Genomic DNA, 20,851 nt, shown 5'->3' with positions numbered 1-20,851 from the left:
CAGTCCGTGAATCCGATTGACTGTTGAAGTAGCAGACCATATTTTACGTGCTGTGAAACATAAGACTACCTATAGGTCCGATTGACTGTTGAAGTAGCAGACCATATTTTACGTGCTGTGAAACATAAGACTACCTATAGGTAGTAGCCATTAATTTTATTGTCATAAATGTACTTCCAAAAAGTTACAGAACCTGCCTTAAACAAATATTTTGTTTAAAGACTTTAATTATATATTTAATTATGCCATTTTGCTAGGAAATATGAGTAGATGATTATTTAGAACAAGAACTCTGTGCTGTCAAACTGGTAAGTACGAAGTTGAGCAAGTTACTTAATGTTTCTTTTAGCCATCAGTACCTCTGTTTTTGTGAGGAAACTGCCAAATTTATCATCTTTTTAATGCATATTAGTTCCTTAATGCCAGTATATATGCAATAATATTAATATTTCAAATTTACCAGCAATATTTGCAATGAGTTTGCATACTGTTTACAGCTATGAAAATATTCACATGCACATAGCCTGAAGTCAGTCAAAACATATGTAAATTTTTAGACAGAAGTCCCAGTGAAAAATCATGGAATAGTCCTTTTGTCAAGGAAATGACTTTGCTTCAAGTAATTATCTTTTGCTCACCTAGTAAAACAGAAGTCAGGAAAGAGTGACTGCCTCTGTATTTCTACTGCACACATTTGTTTGGCTTGCCTAGTAATTTTGAAACCTTCATTAAGACATAAGTACAGGTTCTTTGTGTGTGATTGGAAATTTGTAAATCAGATCTATCAAAAGCCTTGATCAATAGAAATCTTTCAGTGATTAAGGAAGCAAATGAACTTTTGATTAGTGGAGATGACCCTCCTTCACTAATGCTGACAGTAGTCTTTGAGATTAAAGTTATTTCCAAATGTTCATGTTCCATACATCTGTCCCAGTGCATCCTAGCTGGGGAGTGGTTTGTTGTCATCACTTGGCCAGTACTTTTCACCTGGATTGTCCTCATTACAGACAATCTGTGAACAGGCTGGAGGGCAGCCCAGATGAAGTTCAGAGCCAAATTAAGTTTTGGTTCCTTTTCTCTGTGTTCTTTGATGCCTGCTACTCTGGTTATTCATGGAACAAGGATCTTACCCTGGAACTTGTGATCACTTCTACTTTCTTCATCTTTGAAATCCTCAATTCTTAAAATTCTACCACTAAACTCTCCTTCCATTTCATCTGCTTGCCTAGTCTTTCTAGTTATGCTCCTCAATGTCTAGTCTTAGTTCCCTTCTTAGTCTCCGTATGGACAAATAGAATGACTGAAGCAAAATTTTACTGATTTAAGATTCTAATATTCAACACTTTTGAAAAAGTTATTATCATCAAATTACACTCAGAAGAGTTGAATATTTCAAGTCTTCCTGGTAAATGTGGCTATAGATATTGAGGAAACTGTGATTAAAAACAGCTTGCCTTGATTTACCAACCTGTATCTTCAAGTTGGGGCCCTAGTGACTTAGTGGTTAAGAGCTACGACTGCTAACCAAAAAGTTGGCAGTTGGAATCCACCAGCTGCTCATTGGAAGCCCTATGGCACAGTTCTACTCTGTCCTGTAGGGTTGCTCTGAGTTGGAATCTACTCAATGGCAATGGGTTTTAGGTTTATCGTCAAGCTTTCTTATGAAACCCAAACTTCCTTGAAAATCAAATATGTCTGTTTCACTTATTTGCATTCTTAGACCATCTTTGCTGTCTGAGAAGTAGCTCTTAGCTCTAGGAGTAATATCTTTAGTAAGAAATAAACAAATCATTGGATAGATTTGTGGTAGATTTCTAATGACATTTCAAAAGAAATTACAATAAAATATGAGCTCATAAAGCAAATCATTAATATTAGCTACCTAAAGCCAGGAATTTCCTGCATATAATTCTGTATTTTCACTTCATAAACATTAACTTTTCCCCTAAGGAAGGCAGTTGAAAATAAGTTATATTTTAGAGAGAATTTTTTAAGGTATGCTATTTTAAGTCCAAAAGAAAGGCAGAAAAACTATTGACCTGGCTCCTCACTGGAATAGGGTAAAAGAAGCAAAAACAGAAAATTCCTCAAGGTAAAATGTTTGGGTTAAATTTTTTTTGTAACTATTAGTATTAGAACATAAGACCTGCTAGAAAGAGAAATCTCTCTTATGCCTCTTCCTTTGCTACTGATATTTCTCATTTCATTTACTGAGGAAAATAAAAATCACCCTGTCAAAAAGAACAGGGGGAAAAAAAAAATCTACTGATAAATCTCACTTACAAGCAGAAGTGAAAACATTCAAAAGAAAAGCCCAGCAAACTTGAATGATTCATCATGATCAAGCCCTCCCCACAAAGGACTGTGATATTAGTTAAATATTAAGAAACAGGGTGCTATATAGGCTAAAATCCTATCTTTTCAATGTTGGTGTTAGTTGCCATCAGGTGAATTCCACCTCATGGTGACCCCATGCGTTACAGAGGAGAACTGCTCCATAGGGTTTTCTTGGCTATAATCTTTATTGGTCTTTTCTTCCACAGTACCACTGGGTGGGTTCAAACCTCCAACCCTTAGGTTAGTGGTTGAGTGCAAAGTCTTTGCGCCACCTAGGGACCTTACTTTCTTAATAGTTAATATTTAATGAGAAGACAGTGAACACAATTCAGTAACTATTTTGTAACTTAGGCAATGCAGTAATAATGGGGTGCAACAAGAAGCTTAAATATGAAAAAATACAAATAACATCATGTACTTATAAAATCAACGCAAAATTACACTGGTTTGCTTACAAGTAACTGATAAGTTACTGAATTAGGTTTGAGTTACTTGATTTAGGATATATTTGTCTGCAACTAATATACCAGCAGTTACCAACTGAAAATAAAATTGAAATTCAGATCCCTTTGGCAATGGCGGCAAGAAGAAGCTAAGAATAACTAACGGTAAATATGCAGGACCTATATTTCCCATTTCATGTTTTCTTCCTATCAGGTTTGTACTTTAACACGAGAAGATAACCGCTCTTTGGGTGTTATTCCTCAAGATGAGCAGCTCCATGTGCTACCTCTTTATAAACTTTCAGACACAGATGAGTTTGGCTCAAGGGAAGGATTGGAAGCCAAGATCAAATCTGGGGCCATCGAGGTCCTCACACCTCGCCGCAAAAAAAGAACACGTTTTACTCTGCCTGTTCCTCGTTCTGGGAAGAAAAGGGCGGCGATGATGACAGAGGTTCTCGCTCATAAGATAAGGGCGGTGGAGAAGAAACTCATTCCTCGAATCAAGCGGAAGAATAACTCAGTGACAAACAACAGTAAGACTTCATCACTGCCGCTTTTAGGTGAGACCTGAGGGAACCTGCTAGATTTCTCTGCACAACTTTCAGTGGCAGAAGGGTTTCACTTTGCACCTTATGTTTCTCTTCATTTTTGCTGCTGTCTTAGATAAGAGGCATTATGAAAAGAAAAACTTTAGAGCAAATATTAATTGGTTAGCTCATTGTTCTTGAACCTTTATTATTATAAGTTGTTTAAACTAAGACACTATGTATTCTTATATATATGTGCCAAAACTAAAAGTTAACAAGAAAAAAATGACCCATCAATATTCTTGGTAATTTTTTCTATTTATTCCTGAAAACAAATGTCCTTAATGTTTGTTCTATAAATGCTTTGCCTATTATTATTCCTTAATCACCTTATGCATCAACTTAAGCACTTTGGACTGGTCTAGGTGTTGGAAATGCAGCTGTGAAAGAACAGGGAGGTGGGGTTGTCATAGAGGGCCTCACTGGGATTGTGGCATTTGAGTAAAGACCTAAAGGAAATGAGAGAGTCAGTAATGTGGATATTTGGAGAAATAATGTTCCAGTGGGAGGAAATGGAAGTGCAAAGATCCAGAGGTTAGAATTTACCTTGAATATCTGAAGTGAACACAGGCCGGTGTGGCTGGAGCAGAGTGTGAAATCAAGAAAATAATAGGAGGTAAGATCAGAGAGTTAAGAGAGGTGTCCGAGCAATACATGTGGGGCTTTGTAACCCACTGTAAAAACTTTTACCTTTGTGAGTCCGAAGAAAGTTACCAGAGATTTCTTAATACAGAAGGGCTCCAAGCTGCCTGAAACCTTAAAGTCTGATAGAGCAAGGGAAATCAAGGAGACCATAAAGAGGCTACCCTAATAACCCAGCAGAAAGATGATGGGACTTGGACCAGGGTAGCTAATGAGGATGAGGTGAGAACTGTCAGATCCTGGATACATTTTAATGGTAGAGTCAACAGGCTTTAGGGTAGGTTAGATACAGAATGTGAGGCAAAAAGAAAGTCCAGGCTTACCCTGATGTTATTCACCTGAGGAAACTGGAAGGCTGTAGCCCTCACCAACTGTGATGATGAAGGTAGGAGAGTAGGTTTGGAAAGATATATGGGGAAGATCAGCAACGCAGTCTTGGACATGTTAAGTTTTGGAGGCCTCTTAAACTTTCATTCAGGTGGAGATATTAGGTAGGCATTTTAATGAAAGAATTGAGTTCTAGGAAGAAGTCCAGCCTAGAGATATAATTTTGGAGGTCAACAGCATAGAGATTGTATTTAAAGCCATGACGCTGAATGAAATCACCAGAAGGCTGAAGGAGACAGAAAACAAATCCAATAACTAGTCATGGCAATGCCCCGTTTGAGATGAGGAGGAACCACCAAGAGAGACTAAGAAGTTCTGGTAAGGTAGGAGTGAAAGCGTTTCAAGGAGTGCTGCTCCTGTGTAAAGGGAGACAAAGACTGAGATTTGAAGGTTACTGGGAACTCTGCTAGAGCAGATTCATAGTGGTGGGGAGAAGAATGAATGACATGGGTTCCAAAGAAAAGGCGGAGACTCTTGAGGCCTTTTGCTATAAAGGAGATCAGTGGAATGCAGTGAAAGTTACAGGATTGAAAGTTTTTTTTTAATGAAAAAAATTTTTTAAATATTTGAAGTACAGAGAATTGTATAATCAACTCTCCTACCTTCATATATTCATATTTTAAAAAATTACAGCTTGAAAATTTTTCAATACAGACGTTCTTATTTTATCCGTACCCTTACCCAGACGCCTCCCCTTAGATTATTTTGAAACAGATTATAGAAGTCATATCATTTTACATCAATTTATCAGTACATGTCACTAAAAGGTAGGGAATCTTTATAACCATAATACTTAATAAACAAGAAAATAAACGAATAATGCCTTAGTACCAATTAGTGTTCAAATTTCTCCACTGGTCTCAAAATTGAATTTGATTTTGAACATTTGGTTTCTTGAGGTCACACATCATATTTCATTAGTTGCTATATGTCTTATGCCTCTTTTTAATTTAAGAGTTTTTACTCCTCTCTTTTTCCTCCATTATAGAATAATTTTTGCTGTAGAGACCGGATTTTGCGGGTTGCCTGCCTGTAGTATCAGTTCGCATGTTTTCTGTCCCTTCCGTTTCCTATAAATTGGATCTGAAGGTTTGATCAAATTCAGTTTTGATTTTTTTTTTTTAATACTATGGCAAGGATACTAGTGGCATTTTGTACACTCCTGTTGCATCACACCAAGAAGCACACAATGCCTGATGGTTTTTTGTGATGCTAAGGCTGATCACTCATAATATTCCCTATTAGCTTTTTACCTAATGGTTTTAGAAACACGCGTGGTCATCATCTAGAGCCATTATTTCACTAGGACTTATAAAGTCTCAAGGAGCCCTGGTGGTGCGGTGGTTAAGTGCTTGTCCGCTAACCCCGAAGGTCAGTGGTTCGAACCCACCAGCCACTTCATGGGAGAAAAACGTGGCGATCTGCTTCCATAAAGATTTCAGCCATACAAACCCCATATGGAAGTTCTGCTCTGTCCTATACAATTGCTATAAGTTTGAATGACTCAAGAGCAATGCGTTTTTTAAGTCTCATTCTGTTTCTGGTTGTCAGTTGATCTTTTAAAAAAAAAAAAGCCAATATTGTCCTTATCAGTACAGGGAAATCAGGATAAATACCTAGTTATTTACCTTTAGTCACCAGCTTTCAGCAAACTAGTTGGTTCCTAAGCATCTTCCAATGTGATCAAGTTTTTAAAAATTGAATATCATTATGATCTCATGGTTTTTTAGCATATTTTATATTTCACTGCATTTTAGGTGTGTGTGTTTAAATCTCAAAATGCTTTAAAATGCTCCAAATGACCCATCTTTAGTCAGTAGAAACCCCTTTATGTTGCTGTCTGAGTTCTTTCATCACAACTCTGATGATTTTCTTAGCTACTAGAACAAGATGTTGAAGCTCACCTTAGACATTTCCTGCCCCATCTAAAACCAGCCATTTCTCTAAGGAGCCTAATGGGGTGGAGGGAGGACATATCATCCATTTATACTGATATTCAAAATTAGGATTATAGTTTTCCTTAACTTCTTTGGTTTTTGTACTTGTGAGAGATGGTTCAGTTTTTTAAGATGCGAGAAATGGCAGTGCATTTATTTGAATACATACTACTGAAAACAATTCAATAAAGAGAAATACTGAAGAGGCAAGATGGGAGACGTGTCACTCTTGCTTGTAACTCCATTTTACAGATTTTAAATTTAGTTTTACTTTTGATTCATGTATCTGCTCCCTATTGGTTGTGAAGAAGAGCAACCATGTTATTGTTATCCTGTGTCATTCCCCAACAGCATCCTTACCTAGACCAGGTGCTGGTTAAATGTTGGTTGTAATGTAAATCATTTTCAGATGCACTCTTTGGGCTGTTTTCTTATAGCATATACCCTGTTAGCAGCCATATGCACAACATGTGGGCCATAACCTCCTGTTCTCATCTTACCCATAAGAACTTTTCTGAGGTTTGTCCAACTCAGTAAAAGACTCATTATTCTTTTCTCTCTTCCTTCCCATGATTTACATTCTGTAGACACTTGACCTCTATAATAATAGATACAAAATAGATGTAGCCACAGATAACAGCGCAGGCCTCTTGTGTACCACTGCTTGAATCTTCCAGGTACTTTCTCTTTAGAAATTGAGAATTGTCAGGTCTTCAGGCTGTAGCGTCTTAGCTGAGAACTACAGATTTTCTGAAGTAGATCAAGGTTTGCTGTCGTATTATTCATTATTTTAAAACATGGCTGCTTTACCTTTTCTGTTTCTTGGTACTAAAAATTGTTGCTTTTGAACTTCCAAAAATTTTTAAGAACTTCAAAACAGAAAGAACTTCTCGAGAAAGGTTCCATTTGTTCTGAGGTTTGTGTAGATTTGTCAGAGCAGATTGCCCACACTTTTGCTAATGTGATAATAATGATCTACCCATGGAGTGGAAAAAAAAACACAAAGCGGAAATGCTCTCTGTTTTTTCCAAGGGTCACAAGTAGCTTATTTTCAACGTATTTTCCTTTTGATTAATAATTAAGCATGCCAGTTAGGACGTTTTCATTAACCAGTAATATTTATAAACTAGTGCTGACTTTTACTTCTCCAAAAATACTGCCTTTTATATATCTATACATCTCTTCGGGTGGTTGAATATTGCCCTATGTCATCACAGTATTCAAATATATAGTTGAATTATTTACTTCATAACCAATTAGGTTATTTCTAATATTTTATTATTCTAGCCAATGAACAGGAGCCCTGGTGGTGCAATGGTTAAGTGCATGGCTGCTCACCAAAAGGGCAGCGATTCGAACCCACCAGCTGCTCCACGGGAGAAAAGACCTAGTAATCTGCTCTTGCAAAGATTACAGCTTAGGAAACCCCATGTGGCAGTTCTACTCTGTCCTATATGGTCAGTATGAATTAGAATCAACTTGAGGACACACGACAACAACAACAATCAACGAATGTGCATTGGGCTAAATCTTTGTACTTACCTATGATTATTTCCCAAGGGGAAAACTCACTAAGGAAAATTGTTGCATGAAAAAATATACCAAACTACATATAAACTACATACTCCTGTGTGTGTGTATGTTTGACTTGAAATACACAGAAGAAAACTAGCCACTATCAATGTTTTGTTACATTATCCTTTGTACTTCTTCTTAAAAATACCGTTTAAAGACAGCAACTACCCAAAGTAGTTTGTGTTTATCTTCACCTTTGGTGTCCTTTTCTCTGTTTAGGGTGTAAAACCGAGACCTTGCAACCTGAAATAAAAAGTGAAACTGAACCACATTTTATCTTCGAAGGTTCAGACAACACTAAAACCTACTCACTGATCCCATCCATTCCTCACCCAGTGAAAGAGGCCAACTTACCTCCAAGCTTCTCATGGTCCCCTAAGAGTACTTCGGCCACAACAGCTCCATTTAAGAATGACGCAACAGTCTCCTACAGGCTTTCAGAAAGAAGTAGCAATCCCCACTGCACAATGCCTTCTGCCAGACACAGTGGTGCTAATGCAGCTGCTGGGGAAAGCACTGGAATTGCACAGTCTGATGAATCGGCTCCTCTTCCCACCTTGTCTACTGCCATGACGGATTCCCTGGTTTATTCTGAGCCTCCCATTGGTGCAACTGAGCAGCTAACTCCTAATCAGCCAAACCAGCAGCCTCTGTTCATCACCTCTCCTCATGAACTTGCTCCCTCTGTGGCAGAAGAAGATGAGCAGCATTCTGAAGCAGATGAGCCTCTGTCTGATGAGCCCCTTTCAGATGATCCCCTGTCACCTGCTGAGGAGAAATTGCCCCACATCGATGAGTATTGGTCAGACAGTGAGCACATCTTCCTGGATGCCAATATTGGTGGGGTGGCAATAGCACCCTCCCATGGGTCTGTTTTGATTGAGTGTGCCCGGCGAGAGCTTCATGCTACGACTCCTGTCGAGCATCCAAACCGGAATCATCCTACACGCCTCTCCCTCGTCTTCTACCAGCACAAAAACCTGAATAAGCCCCAACATGGTTTTGAACTAAACAAGATTAAATTTGAGGCTAAAGAAGCTAAGAATAAGAAAACTAAGGCTTCAGAGCAGAAAGACCAGGCAGCTAATGAAGGTCCTGAACTGTCCCCTGAAGTTAATGAATTGAACCAAATTCCTTCACATAAAGCATTAACATTAACCCATGACAATGTTGTCACCGTGTCCCCTTATGCTCTCACACATGTTGCAGGGCCCTATAACCGTTGGGTCTGAAAGCTTTTCTCCCCTTCTTAATGCCTTTGCTAGTGTAGTGTATTTTTTCAAGGTGCTGTAAAAAGAAAGTCATGTTATCGTTTACTATATCTTCATCTCACCCATTTGAAGGCTGAGGTAAAAAAAAAAAAAAAATGGGGTGGGGATTTCTTAACTGTGACTATATTTTGACAATTGGTAGAAAGTGCACATTTTAAGCAAAAATCAAAAGTTTTATAGTTTTAAATACATAAAGAAATGTTTTGGTTAGGTGTTAACCTTGATAGAATCACTCAGTTTGGTGCTTTAAATTAAGTCTGTTTACTATGAAACAAGAGTCATTTTTAGAGGATTTTAACAGGTTCATGTTCTATGATACAAAATCAAGATACACAGTGTTAACTCTACACAGCTCCTGGTGCTTAACCACATCGACACAGTTAAAAATAAGCTGAATTATTATTTCATGGTGCCATTGTTCCAACATCTTCCAATCATTGCTAGAAAATCGGCATATTCCTTTGAAATAAACCAATGAAATGTTTTCTCTCGAAATATTTCTCCTGCATAAAATAATTCATTATTGTTAGTAATGGTTGGAGGCTGTTCATAAATTGTAAATATATATTTTAAAAGCACTTTCTATTTTTAAAAGTAACTTGAAATAGTATAAGAATCTTATTGTCTATTGTTTGTGCATATTTGCATACAAGAGAAATCATTTATTCTTGCTGTGTAGAGTTCCATCTTGTTAACTGCAGTATGTATTCTAATCATGTATATGGTTTGTGTTTTTTTTTTTTTAATGTGTCCTTTCTCATTCAAATACTAGCTACTTATATAAAATAGTTAGATAATGAAAAAATGTTAATTATCTCTAAAATTGAAATTAGGAAACATTACCGATTCTGATTAACATTTTCTTTGGAACTAATTAAGAGTGATATCTTCTGAAATAGTGAGCAACTGTGGCCCAAATTTACCTTCATCCTGACTTTCTCAATATAATCCATGAGAGGTGTTTCCAAAAGGAGATTGGACAGAATAGGATTCTGAAGAGTCAAATGCTTCCAGTGTTTCCAGGTGATAAAAGACAAAAAGAAATTAGCTGAGCCCTATCCACTTCAAATTGCCTTATCTGTTCTGAAAGTCAATCTGGTATAGAATAAGGGAAAAAATTCCCTGTCGAAATCTTTTGTTGAAGACAATAGCATCATCACACCCCTAACCACAGCCTAAATAAACAGTTGGACTGGTATTACAAGAATGGTTTTGTCCATCAAGAACTAGTCCATAGTCATTTATCTTAGCATACTAGTTTTGGGAAGATGATTTTTTTTTACCTTCTCTGATAATTGCCTATGCTCTAGGTAACAGGGAAATAGGCATCCCGTTTATTTTAGTCCTCCTTTTGTTTGTTCCCATTTTTATTGGCTTATTTTACAGAAAAACTAAAAAGATTGTTTGCCCAAGTAAAATGTTCAGGACAAGAACTTTCAATGAAATACTTGATTCTGTTAAAATGCAGAGGTGCTATAACATTAAAAGTGTCAGATTCCTTGGGAGCATGGAAAACCTAAAGGTGCTTCTCCCTTGAAAATGCCATAGGAAGCCCACAACCGCTAATACTCATAATTTTGGTGCAAAAGCAAACAGTTCCAGCAAGCTCTCTAAAGAAAAAACTCATAACTTATATTAAAATAATATATGGTGCAAAGTATAAGTTTCAAGCTTTTGACTAACCCAAGTAAAGGAATATGAAGGGATTGTAAATAACGAAATGTCCATTGACAGACCATCATCTTGTACAAGTAGATTTCTGCTTCTTGAACATGTACAATAGGGTAATTCATTGACTTGTTTTAGTATTTTGTGTGCCTTAGATTTCCGTTTTAAAACATGTATATTTTTGTGAGTCTAAGGTTTTCTTATACATATAAGCATATAAATAAATGATTGTTTATTGCTTCAGCTGCTTCAATGAGATATTTACTAGTATTAGACTATCAGGAATAAACCCTCGTGATATTATGTTTTAGATTTTAGGCATTAGCTCCCACTAGAAATTATTTCCTCACCAGATTTAATGGATAAAGTTGTAAGGCCCTTTATCCATCCATCCATCTATCCATTCTTTCATTCTGCAAACACTTATTGAATGTCTGCGAAATTTAAGTATGCTTTTGTTTTTCTCTGAATCACCACCTAAGACATAGAAAACTTAAAGAATTAAAATCCTAAAAGATACCCTTGCAAAAATACTTTTCAACAAAATAGCAAATTTCCTTCAAAACAATCCATTGTATCTGCAGCAATTCAAAGCAGTCTGTTACTAGCGTATAACTTTTTTTTTTTTTAAGATTCTTAAAAGGGTCGGCAGTTCGTATCTGCCAGGCACTCCTTGGAAACTCTATGGGGCAGTTCTACTCTGTCCTATAGGGTTCCTTTGAGTCAGAAGTGACTCGACGGCACTGGGTTTGTTTTTTGGTTTTAACAATCTAAAATTTAAACACGAATGTTGACTTATGGGTATATTGGAATTCGTGAAGCCTATTATGGTTTACCAAAAACAATTACATAAAAATATCCAGTGTCAGCTAGCATGTTTCCATTCCATTGTTACACTTCGTGAATGGACTGTCTCAACTGATAACCCCACTGTGGGAACCACACAAGATTCCTACTTTGTTGGACTCTATTTCCAAAGTTTAACAGTTAACTATCCCATTCTCTGCCCTGTGATTTAAAAAAAAAAAAAAACTTATGCTTATTCAATGTTCTGCAGCATTGTGATTGTATGCTAGATACACTGCTTTTAGAATGCTCTTTCTCTTGAAGCAAGGAAATAAATTTGTTTGAAATGACATTTTCATTCAGAAAACTGGTCATCTAACATTATTTCTACACCACTTTTATGTTTTTCAGTAATGATCCCCTTTTCTTTTACCTTTTTTTATAGCACTAGAATTGGGTTTTAAATCTAAAGCCTTTGTGCATGGTGTGATAATTGCATTCACTGATACATGACCCACAATTTAGCCCCACCTGTTCATAAACTTGTCAACTGTCATGAGAGAATAATTCCTGCCTACGGTAGAGTCCTAGACCCTGTGACCCTTCAAAATATCATCTCTCATACATTTTTTTAGGCCACTGTTGAAAATTATTCTTTTCCTTGTACCTGTCAGCCTCACCTACCTCTTGTTTCCAACTCCTCCACAAATTACCAAATAGAACACCTCATAAAACTAATCAAAATCTATTATTACTGGAAAGTGAGGCTATGTGAAAACTTATAGCTATAAGTTTTTTGCATAACGTTTGCATCTTAAATAACTTTCTAACATCTTTATTATGCAATCTGCATGTGGATGGGAATATTCTCATTTATTAAATATAGAATTCCAACAAGATGAGCTCCATAAGCAATTTACTTAAAACATGACCCCAATCCATATTTAATTGAATGCATACTGTTGTGTCAATGAGCTACTGACTTAATTCATACTTAGTAATGTTACTTCAGTGGACTCCTACTGATTATCATTTCACAATAGCATGTATGAAAATAACTCCAAACTATTTAAGTTTAGTCTTTAAAAAATTATACTTAGACCTTTTTTCTGGGATGAAGTTGTGACATTATTGCATGACAACTTCCACCAAGAGAGGGGGCACAGCATTCCTCTGAACGTGCCGACAAAATCAGTAGCTGTGTGCCACCTTTAATAATATATGCATACCTACCTTCTATTTCACACTTAATGCATGGAAATCTTTTTTTCTAGATTTAATACAACTGTAAATTCTGACCTTTTGTAGAAATTTATGATGAGAATTATGAAATAATACGGTAGCAGCCTCTCATAGCACTGGACGTCACATAGTTCAGTCTCTTAGAGGGCAGAAGTTGATGTCGGTTTGTAATTAGATTTTAAACTGTAAAATGAAGGTCACTTTGTGGTTAGGGTGGCTGTAGAAAAACAAACTGAATGTGCTTACCTAGAAGGTATTTTTATCACTGGGAAATAACCTTATTTTGGTACAAGTCAAAAATAAAACGGCTTTGGGTTTTTTATGAGAGGTCCAGGCAAAGAAAGTAAAACTGCAGCAAGAACTCCTGCCTGCAGACTTTGGGGGCCTTATGTGGGAAATCTAGCTGACTTTCTCACGTTCAAAACCCTCCTACAAAATGTGGCTATAGTTCTATTTGCTATTTCGATAAACAAGTAAGTGGTTATACAGTACAGGCTTTTATTTCCTCCGTAACTAATGTTAGGCATATGTAAGGAGTTATAAAAGATTGGATGATTGACATAATGGGGAAAAGTATATTTCCATTGTATATACTACCTATTCCCACCTCTATATATATCACAGTCCACGTCTCTTGCCTATTTGCCTCACAAATTAAGGCCAAGCATTGTTTGTTTTGATGTGGCGCGTCTACATGCATTAGGAGATTGTTTTATAGTACAGAGCTCCTAAACTTGCCCATAAGTGGATTTAATTTATAACTTCAAGGTATGGCAGTCTTAACCAAGTGATCTGATCAGTGCCCTCCCTAATTGCTGAAGAAGTCTTCGGATTTATCCAAATCAAACTGCACTCTGTATTGAGCTTTCTTCTAACAAGCTTTCAAAATGATACCATCCTTGGTCCTAGAATGCAGTTCAAAAAATTAAAATCTTTGTGTATTTTCTCAGAACGTACTGAGGTTCATTGGCATCTTTCGCTTTTCTTATGCATCTAAAATAGAAGCGGAGATCTTCAGTTAAAGTTTCTGAGAAGGTGGAGCTGGCTCTTCTGCAGGACAGCACTGTGTTTGTTCGCACTGAACTCCATATACTTCAATTCTCTTCTTTCCTGTATCTGGATAACTGTTTAAACCTTGTTTCTTCTGGACACCCAATCAAATACCATTTGTTTCCTTCAGAAGTCCTGTATTTTATTCTATCAAGAATTCAGAGATACTCCTCATTGTGCCATTCCTAAGTTTCACTTCTCCTTTAAGGGTCCCATAATGCATTCAAATGTAGTATTTCTAGCTTTAAAAGTCCTGCACTAATTTTTTCCCTGTTAGCTGTGCTCCTTCCCCTCTCCTACTGTCATATCCACGATCTTGCTGGGTCACAATTCTTCTAGTCTGTTCAGCCTTAGATATTCCCTAAGTAAAACTTTGTTCCAAGGTAGGAATGTTATTGTCGGATGTTAAATATATTAGCTGGTTTAACCCTTTTATGTTTGAGTGCAGCTTTGGAAACTCTTGGTTAACAGACCATAAACTGAGTTTTCCTAAAAATAGAAATTTTGTCCCAAGCAGCTGTTATAAAAGGCATTCTCTCGTCTTGTTCATAAGAAAAAAATCTTGCAGCTGTCAGAAACATTTTCATTTTAGAAGAAATAATATTGGAAAGTAATTTGGTTTCTTCTCCATTTCGCAAGGCATGAACTTCTATTCCTTGACCAGAAACCCCTTGTTGTTATTTTGCTTTTATCATTTTACTAAGACTGCAAAGTCACTAAATGCACTTTCATTCTTCTAACGTTTTTTATCCTTTCCTTGATTTTCTTTAAATTACAAATCTCCATTGCTTCCTCCCTCTCTCTGTCCTATATCCCTCTTTATTCTCTAAATCCCCTACACACACACACACCCAAAAGAACCAAGAACTTTTACTTAGCCCTTTTTGTTTAGAGACAAATTAGTTTTTAAGACTAGGTGTTAATCACTCAGTCACAGGTTAATAGTGAGTCCTTTATTTCTACCACTCCCAACAACGTAACTCTCAACTCATTTATTAGTGTTTGAGTGTTGTGCAAAAGATTGTATACGAAGTTAAATATTCTAGGACTACTTGTGGCTTTGCTGTTTTTGTATACCACATCTTATTGGCTGACCAGTGACTCTGAATTAGTGAAGGGTCTGAGCTATAGAACAGTTTTCCGTCTGCACATTTTCCTCCTTATCTCCCTGTCCACTTTTGTGAATGATATTTACTTTTTCCCCTTTGGAATTCTTTGATGGTTGGCAATAACCTGGAGGAGAAGGGGTAAAGATGAACTGAAAATAACTAGAAGAATTCTTAAAGAGATGAGAAGTAAATCACCAGAAGCTCTCTGAAGGCCTATGAGAGGGGCAGAAAGGAAGGAGAAGTGCGTGTCTGTCAGCAATCTGAGGGTTTACCCCAGCAGCTCAACACCTGAAAATATCCCCCCCATACCATATTTATCAGAAAAACAGCTGCTAAAAATGAAGAACCATTTTGAAAGCAAATCTGATAGTAATAAAAATAACAATTTTTGTGCTTTCTGGTTTAGGTTATCAAACTGCTTTCCTATGTGTTACTTTTCCTCCCCAACCCTGAGGATTAAACAGGGAACACTGTTCCCATCTTACAGAGGAGGAACCTACAGATGGCAAAGATAGTCAGTGGCTTGCTCCAAGCCACACAGCAAGTCAACCAATCTGAGGCTAAAACATTTACTATCTTTGAGCTGCTAAATTCATTTCTGCACCATGAACTATGACTTAGAAAGTGGTACCAAGGAGAAATAAGAATAGTATAAAACCTACTTATGTATGCAAAACATGCCCCTGAAGTCCTTTGTTTCCCATATTTATCTAGCCAACTATTTTCTCATGCATACTAAGGAAGGCCTCCCCAAACTCCTAGGACTTCTATAATAGAGCTTATTAATGAGGTTCCCCCCTCCAAAAAAAAACAAAACAAACTTTTTATAAAGAACGTCATTGTACTACTAAAATGGGAAAAGAGTCTAAATAATTTTTTGAAAATATTTAAAAAGACTAAGGTTTGCTTCTCATAATCAAAATGTAATGTATTTGTTATATCCAACTGCAGAGGTTTCTTGAAGGGGATGTGCTGACCATTTTAGTTCCCATCCACTCACCGCAAAAATGCAGAATTGTTAGTATCTCTAAGAGACAGTACTGTCTCCCACTTGTGTGAATTTGTTTTGTTTTGCTTCATTTCCAGCCACATAAAACCTCCGAGTCAAAGGTTAAATATACTTTTTGCTCAGACAGTGAAGAAAAATAACGAGATACATTTGTGAGCTTTTTAGTAAGCTCTTTATAAAGCCGTAGGATATTTTAGCTGTCTCATCAGTACATTCTGGATCACTAAAAAGTTCAGGCTAAACAGCCCTGAATATTCAAAGAAACTACACTTTTGGTGACTCAGTTCATTAACTACCAATGCCTCTTTCTGATATTATAAAACAGCTGATTACACAGGACTTTACAGAAACAACTCTTAAAAAAAAAAAAATTAAATATTTTTTATCACAATGTAATTATGGGCATATTTTTTTTTAACTTTTATGATATAACATTGTGATAGGTGCTTTTACAGAAGTATTTTTACTGAAATGGTTTTATAGTAAAAGCAAAGGGCAGCTTTTGCCTAGTGACATCCGAGAGGGTGTTTATCTTTGGGCTACTAAGAAATCAAGTGTTCCCTAAAGAGAAACTCGCACACCTACCGGGCAAAAAGAAAAGCATTAATTTCTAGTTTGTTCCTTTTCTCTTATGCTAGATGGTGGCTTACCAAGTCAAATCACATCTTTGGTTCAAAGGAGAAGCCAGAGTGATTATCAGTAGTGGGAGTAAAATAGTCAAGATTTTTCAGCATGGTGGAGCAGAGCAGTACAGAATTACTAGTAGAGTAATATCAATCTTATCAGTTAATATTCTTGTCTTTAGCTGACTTTTCTTCCCCTCCCTACTCTTAGGGGGTGTATTTACTATTTATTACCTTTTTTACTTTGGGGATTGATTTTTACCTTTTGCCGTCCTACTGTATAAAATATCCCATTTAATGAAATAAGTTAGTAGGCAAATGTTTTTTAAAAATCCACAAATAATCCATTTTTAGTTCTTAACATGAAGCACTTCACCAAGTAGAAGGGTAGAGATAATTATGATGATTTCAATTTATGATCAACATTGACTCCTCTACAGACAAGGGAACACTTCTAATCTAGCAGTACTTGAAGACTTGTGAGTTGGAATTGCATGTTACTTGAAAGACCTAATTAAGCTAAATTTTGGTGCACAGCAGTTGTACATGATTTCATGTTTATGTAGCAAAATGTATTGAAATGTTCTAGTATTGAAACATACATGTAAAGATAGTTGTGGAGATTGTCTATTATATTTTCCTTGTGTGTCTCATTTGTTTAGAGCATAAAATTTCTTTTTTTTTAATTGTTCTAACTGAATAAGGCTAAATGAATACTGTAATTGAAAATATATTTTAAATCTTTGTCATGAGTTTTTTAAAAAAAATACTATTACAAATTGTATCATTCCTGATTACACAGAACTTTGTGGGTGGTTTTAAATAAATTTTATACTTCTATTTTGCACCTGGTAGTCTAATTTTTCTTTCTTCTTCAAAATCGTATTTTTAATATCCAATAAAACTTACACTTTCTAACTATAAAGGACTATAGATTTCATTTTGGGGTGATGACCAAGTGTATGGATCATGTTTGACACAAAACCAAAATAATAATGGCTAGAATTTATGGAATCATATGCCTTGTACTTTATGTGAATTTTTAAATTTTCATAGTGATGTTGCTAAGTAGGGACTCTTATCCCCACTTTAGAGACCATTTGTGAAGCCTGAAGTAGTTATGTAAATTCACACCCTTAGAAATTGGCAGAGCTGTTACTCAGCCCAAGTCTGATTGACTGACTTAGGCCCTCCTTTGGGTTCTTCATTATTTTAATAAACTTAATCCTGAACACAGTAGGCCAAAAGTATTTTAAAGTTGATATCCTAAGATATTTTTTTAATGTGAAGTGAAAAATTGCATTGGGATATAGTGATACTATAGCAAACAGTACAGAATAAGTTATTTTAAATTTATCAAGTTTGAAACCCAGCTCCCCTACTGTAGCAGTCTGGTGGTTCTTCCTTTTCTTGTTCCTTTTTGAAGAAGTCCCCTCCTCCTTCCCAGGTTTAGTGGGACAACTAGAGACCACACTTTCAGTGAATCAAAATTCTCGGTTGTGGCTTTAAAAGAAGCTACATCCCTCTCCCACCCCACCTTCCCTTCTTCCTGGCTAGTCAGAAGGAAGACATGGTCATCGGAGCCAGGGTGACCACATAAAAAGGGTAATATCCCAGGGGAGGGCAAAAAAAAAAGCAAAGATCATTGCCATCGAGCAGACAGGGAAGAACTGCCCCACAGATTTTCCAGGGATCAGCTTGGAAGGTTCAAACTGCTTACCTTTCAGTTAGGAGCTGAGCTCTTAGCCACTGTGCCACCAGGGGGCCAGGGGAAGGAAGAAGAACAAAATAGAGGGAACCTAGGCCCCTGGATGACCTACTCCTCAGACCAACTTAGTCCTTCATGTGAGAAAGAAATAGCTATTCTATTATTCTTGTTTTCTGTTAAAAATACTCGTCTAGTACCCTAACAAAACATCACCCCATAAGACAACTATCATGCTTTAAAAAAAAAAAACTTCTCCAGACCAAACATACAGTTCCTTCAATGTTCCTCTGGTGACATGGTTTGTAGGAGCCATGGTGGCACAGTCGTTACGCACTCAACTGCTAACTGAAAGGTCAGTGGTTCAAACCCACCAGCCTCTCTGATGAGTCCCAACCGACTCTACAGCAATGGGTTTGGCTTTTTTTTTTTTTTTTAATCTTTATGGAAGCTGACTGCCACATCTGGGTTTGAATCACTCATCTTTTGGTTAGTAGCTGAGTGCTTAACCACCGTGCAAGCATGGCTTCTAGGAACCATGTTACCAGAGGAGCACTGAAGGAACTGTATGTTTGGCTTAGAAAAGATTTATAAAATAAAAAGTTAAAAAAAAAAACATGAGAGCTGTCTTATGGGCTAATGTTTAGTTAGAACATTAAATGAGTTATTTTTAACAGAGAGCAAAATAGTCATTTCTCTCACATGAAGGAAACCCTGTTGAAACCTGGTGGGGCAGTTCTAATCTGGTCTATAGGGTCGCTATGAGTTAAAATCAACTGGATGGCAACCGGGGTTTGTTTTTTGTTTATCTTCTTAAGGATACTTTTTTTTTTTTTTAAACTTTTTAAAAAAATGTCGCTGTTAGTTGCTGTGAGGTATAATTTACACATAGTAAAATTAATCCTTTATATGAGTTCTGTGAGTTTTGACAAACATAAATTGTGTAACTACCACCACAATCAAGGTATAGAACAGTACTGTCCAATAGAAAACATAAAGGCACATAACTTTTAATTTTCTAGTAGCCGCATTAAAAAGTTAAAATTAACCTTAATGAAATATTTAACTCAATATATACACAATATCATTTCAACATAAAATCAATATAAAAGTTATTGATGAGATATTATATGTATTTTTTGTGCTAAGTATTCGAAATCCTGTGTATATTTTACATTTGCAGTACATGTCAATTCAGATGTTAAATTCTCAGCTGAAATACTTGATGATCTGTATTTAAACTTCATAAAATTTATACTTGAAAAAGTAGATACACATACCCGTTATTCAAATGTATCTAGAAGTTTTCCAGTAACAGAATTGATCAGCAGTTTAATTTAAAGTTTAATTAATTAAAATAAAAAATTCTGTTTCTTGGTTACACTAGCTACATTTCAAGTGTTCAAGAGCCACATGTTGCTATTGGCTATTGTATTGGACAGCTCAGATTACAGAATTTTTCCATCACCCCAAAAAGTTCCCTAATATCCACTGTAATCAGTGCCCTCCTGACACAACTGCCTCTTGCAATGCCTGATCTTATTTCTGTTCTACAGTTTTTGCCTTTTCCAAATATGAAAATAGAATGGCTGGCTTATTTCATTTAACGTAATGCTTTTAAGATAAATCTGTGTAAACTTGTTGCCATCAAGTAGATTCCGACTCACAGCGACCCTACAGACAGAGCAGAACCACCCCATAAGGTTTCCAAGGCTGTAATCTTTACAGATGCTGACTGCCATATATTTTTCCCTTGGAGCAGTTGGTGGGTTTGAACCACCTACCTTTTGGTTAGCAGCCAAACACTTAACCACTGCACCACCAGGGCTCCTTAAATTCATGTAAAGACCCTCTATTGTCTAATAAAGATAGCCTTAAATAATAATCAGATGTTGTCCGCACTGGTTTCCCAGTCCTCTTGGGGTAAGGTTGTTCTCCTTAAACTGTTTTATGTATATGAGCAGAAACAAGACAAAGATTATAATGGTTTACTATATGCCAGCACTGTTCTAAGTACTTTATGTATATGAAATCATTTAATCTTCAATCAGGAAATAGGTACAAAGAAGTTAATTATCTTGCCCAACATCCCATAGCTTGTAAGAGGAGGAACCAATATTTGAATTTAGGCTGTTTGGCTCTAGAGTCTATGCTCTTAATTCCCTCCACCCACCCCTGTGCCATCTCAAGCAACGTAGGGCAAAGGGGCTGCTCTCTTTTATGACTGGAACTGATAATGATATAAAACTTTCTTATTTGAAGCAAGCAGTGGTGGGATTTCTCTATTCTCTAACAGTAATACAAAGTAGTGAGCATGCCAACATTTTCATGACATAGTGCATAATATAAAATCTGAGGAAAATGTTATGTTTGATGTTCTCTTACCTCGATTATTACGTATCAATTATTTCATGGGGATGGAACAGCTGAGGCCTTGCTATTCTGTGCTTGCCTAGAGACAGATTATCAATTCCACA

The 20,851-nt window shown here is 36.5% G+C and overlaps 2 protein-coding genes across 11 annotated transcripts in view; one reads left to right on the top strand and one right to left on the bottom strand.

Moving 5' to 3' along the window:
- Positions 1–9,780, top strand: part of TET1 (tet methylcytosine dioxygenase 1) — a 134,535-nt gene extending 124,755 nt beyond the window's left edge. For 5 of the 9 annotated variants that reach the window (XM_049855141.1, XM_049855138.1, XM_049855140.1 and 2 more), the window contains 2 exons: positions 2,995–3,343; positions 8,131–9,780. In XM_049855141.1, coding sequence (XP_049711098.1) covers positions 2,995–3,343; positions 8,131–9,143 — 1,362 coding nt within the window. In that variant the 3' untranslated portion in view covers positions 9,144–9,780. Of the gene's footprint in view, positions 1–2,994; positions 3,616–5,387; positions 5,430–8,130 lie in introns of those variants that run through there. The other 4 variants (XM_049855145.1, XM_049855146.1, XM_049855144.1 and 1 more) reach the window with 3 other exon arrangements.
- LOC126059477 (graves disease carrier protein) overlaps positions 1–20,851 on the bottom strand; it is a 281,521-nt gene that overhangs the window by 244,295 nt on the left and 16,375 nt on the right. The gene's annotated exons all lie outside the window — the stretch shown is intronic.

Source organism: Elephas maximus, chromosome 16 (assembly GCF_024166365.1).
Source record: "Elephas maximus indicus isolate mEleMax1 chromosome 16, mEleMax1 primary haplotype, whole genome shotgun sequence".
Classification (NCBI taxonomy): domain Eukaryota; kingdom Metazoa; phylum Chordata; class Mammalia; order Proboscidea; family Elephantidae; genus Elephas; species Elephas maximus.
This window is presented reverse-complemented; position numbering and strand designations above follow the sequence as displayed.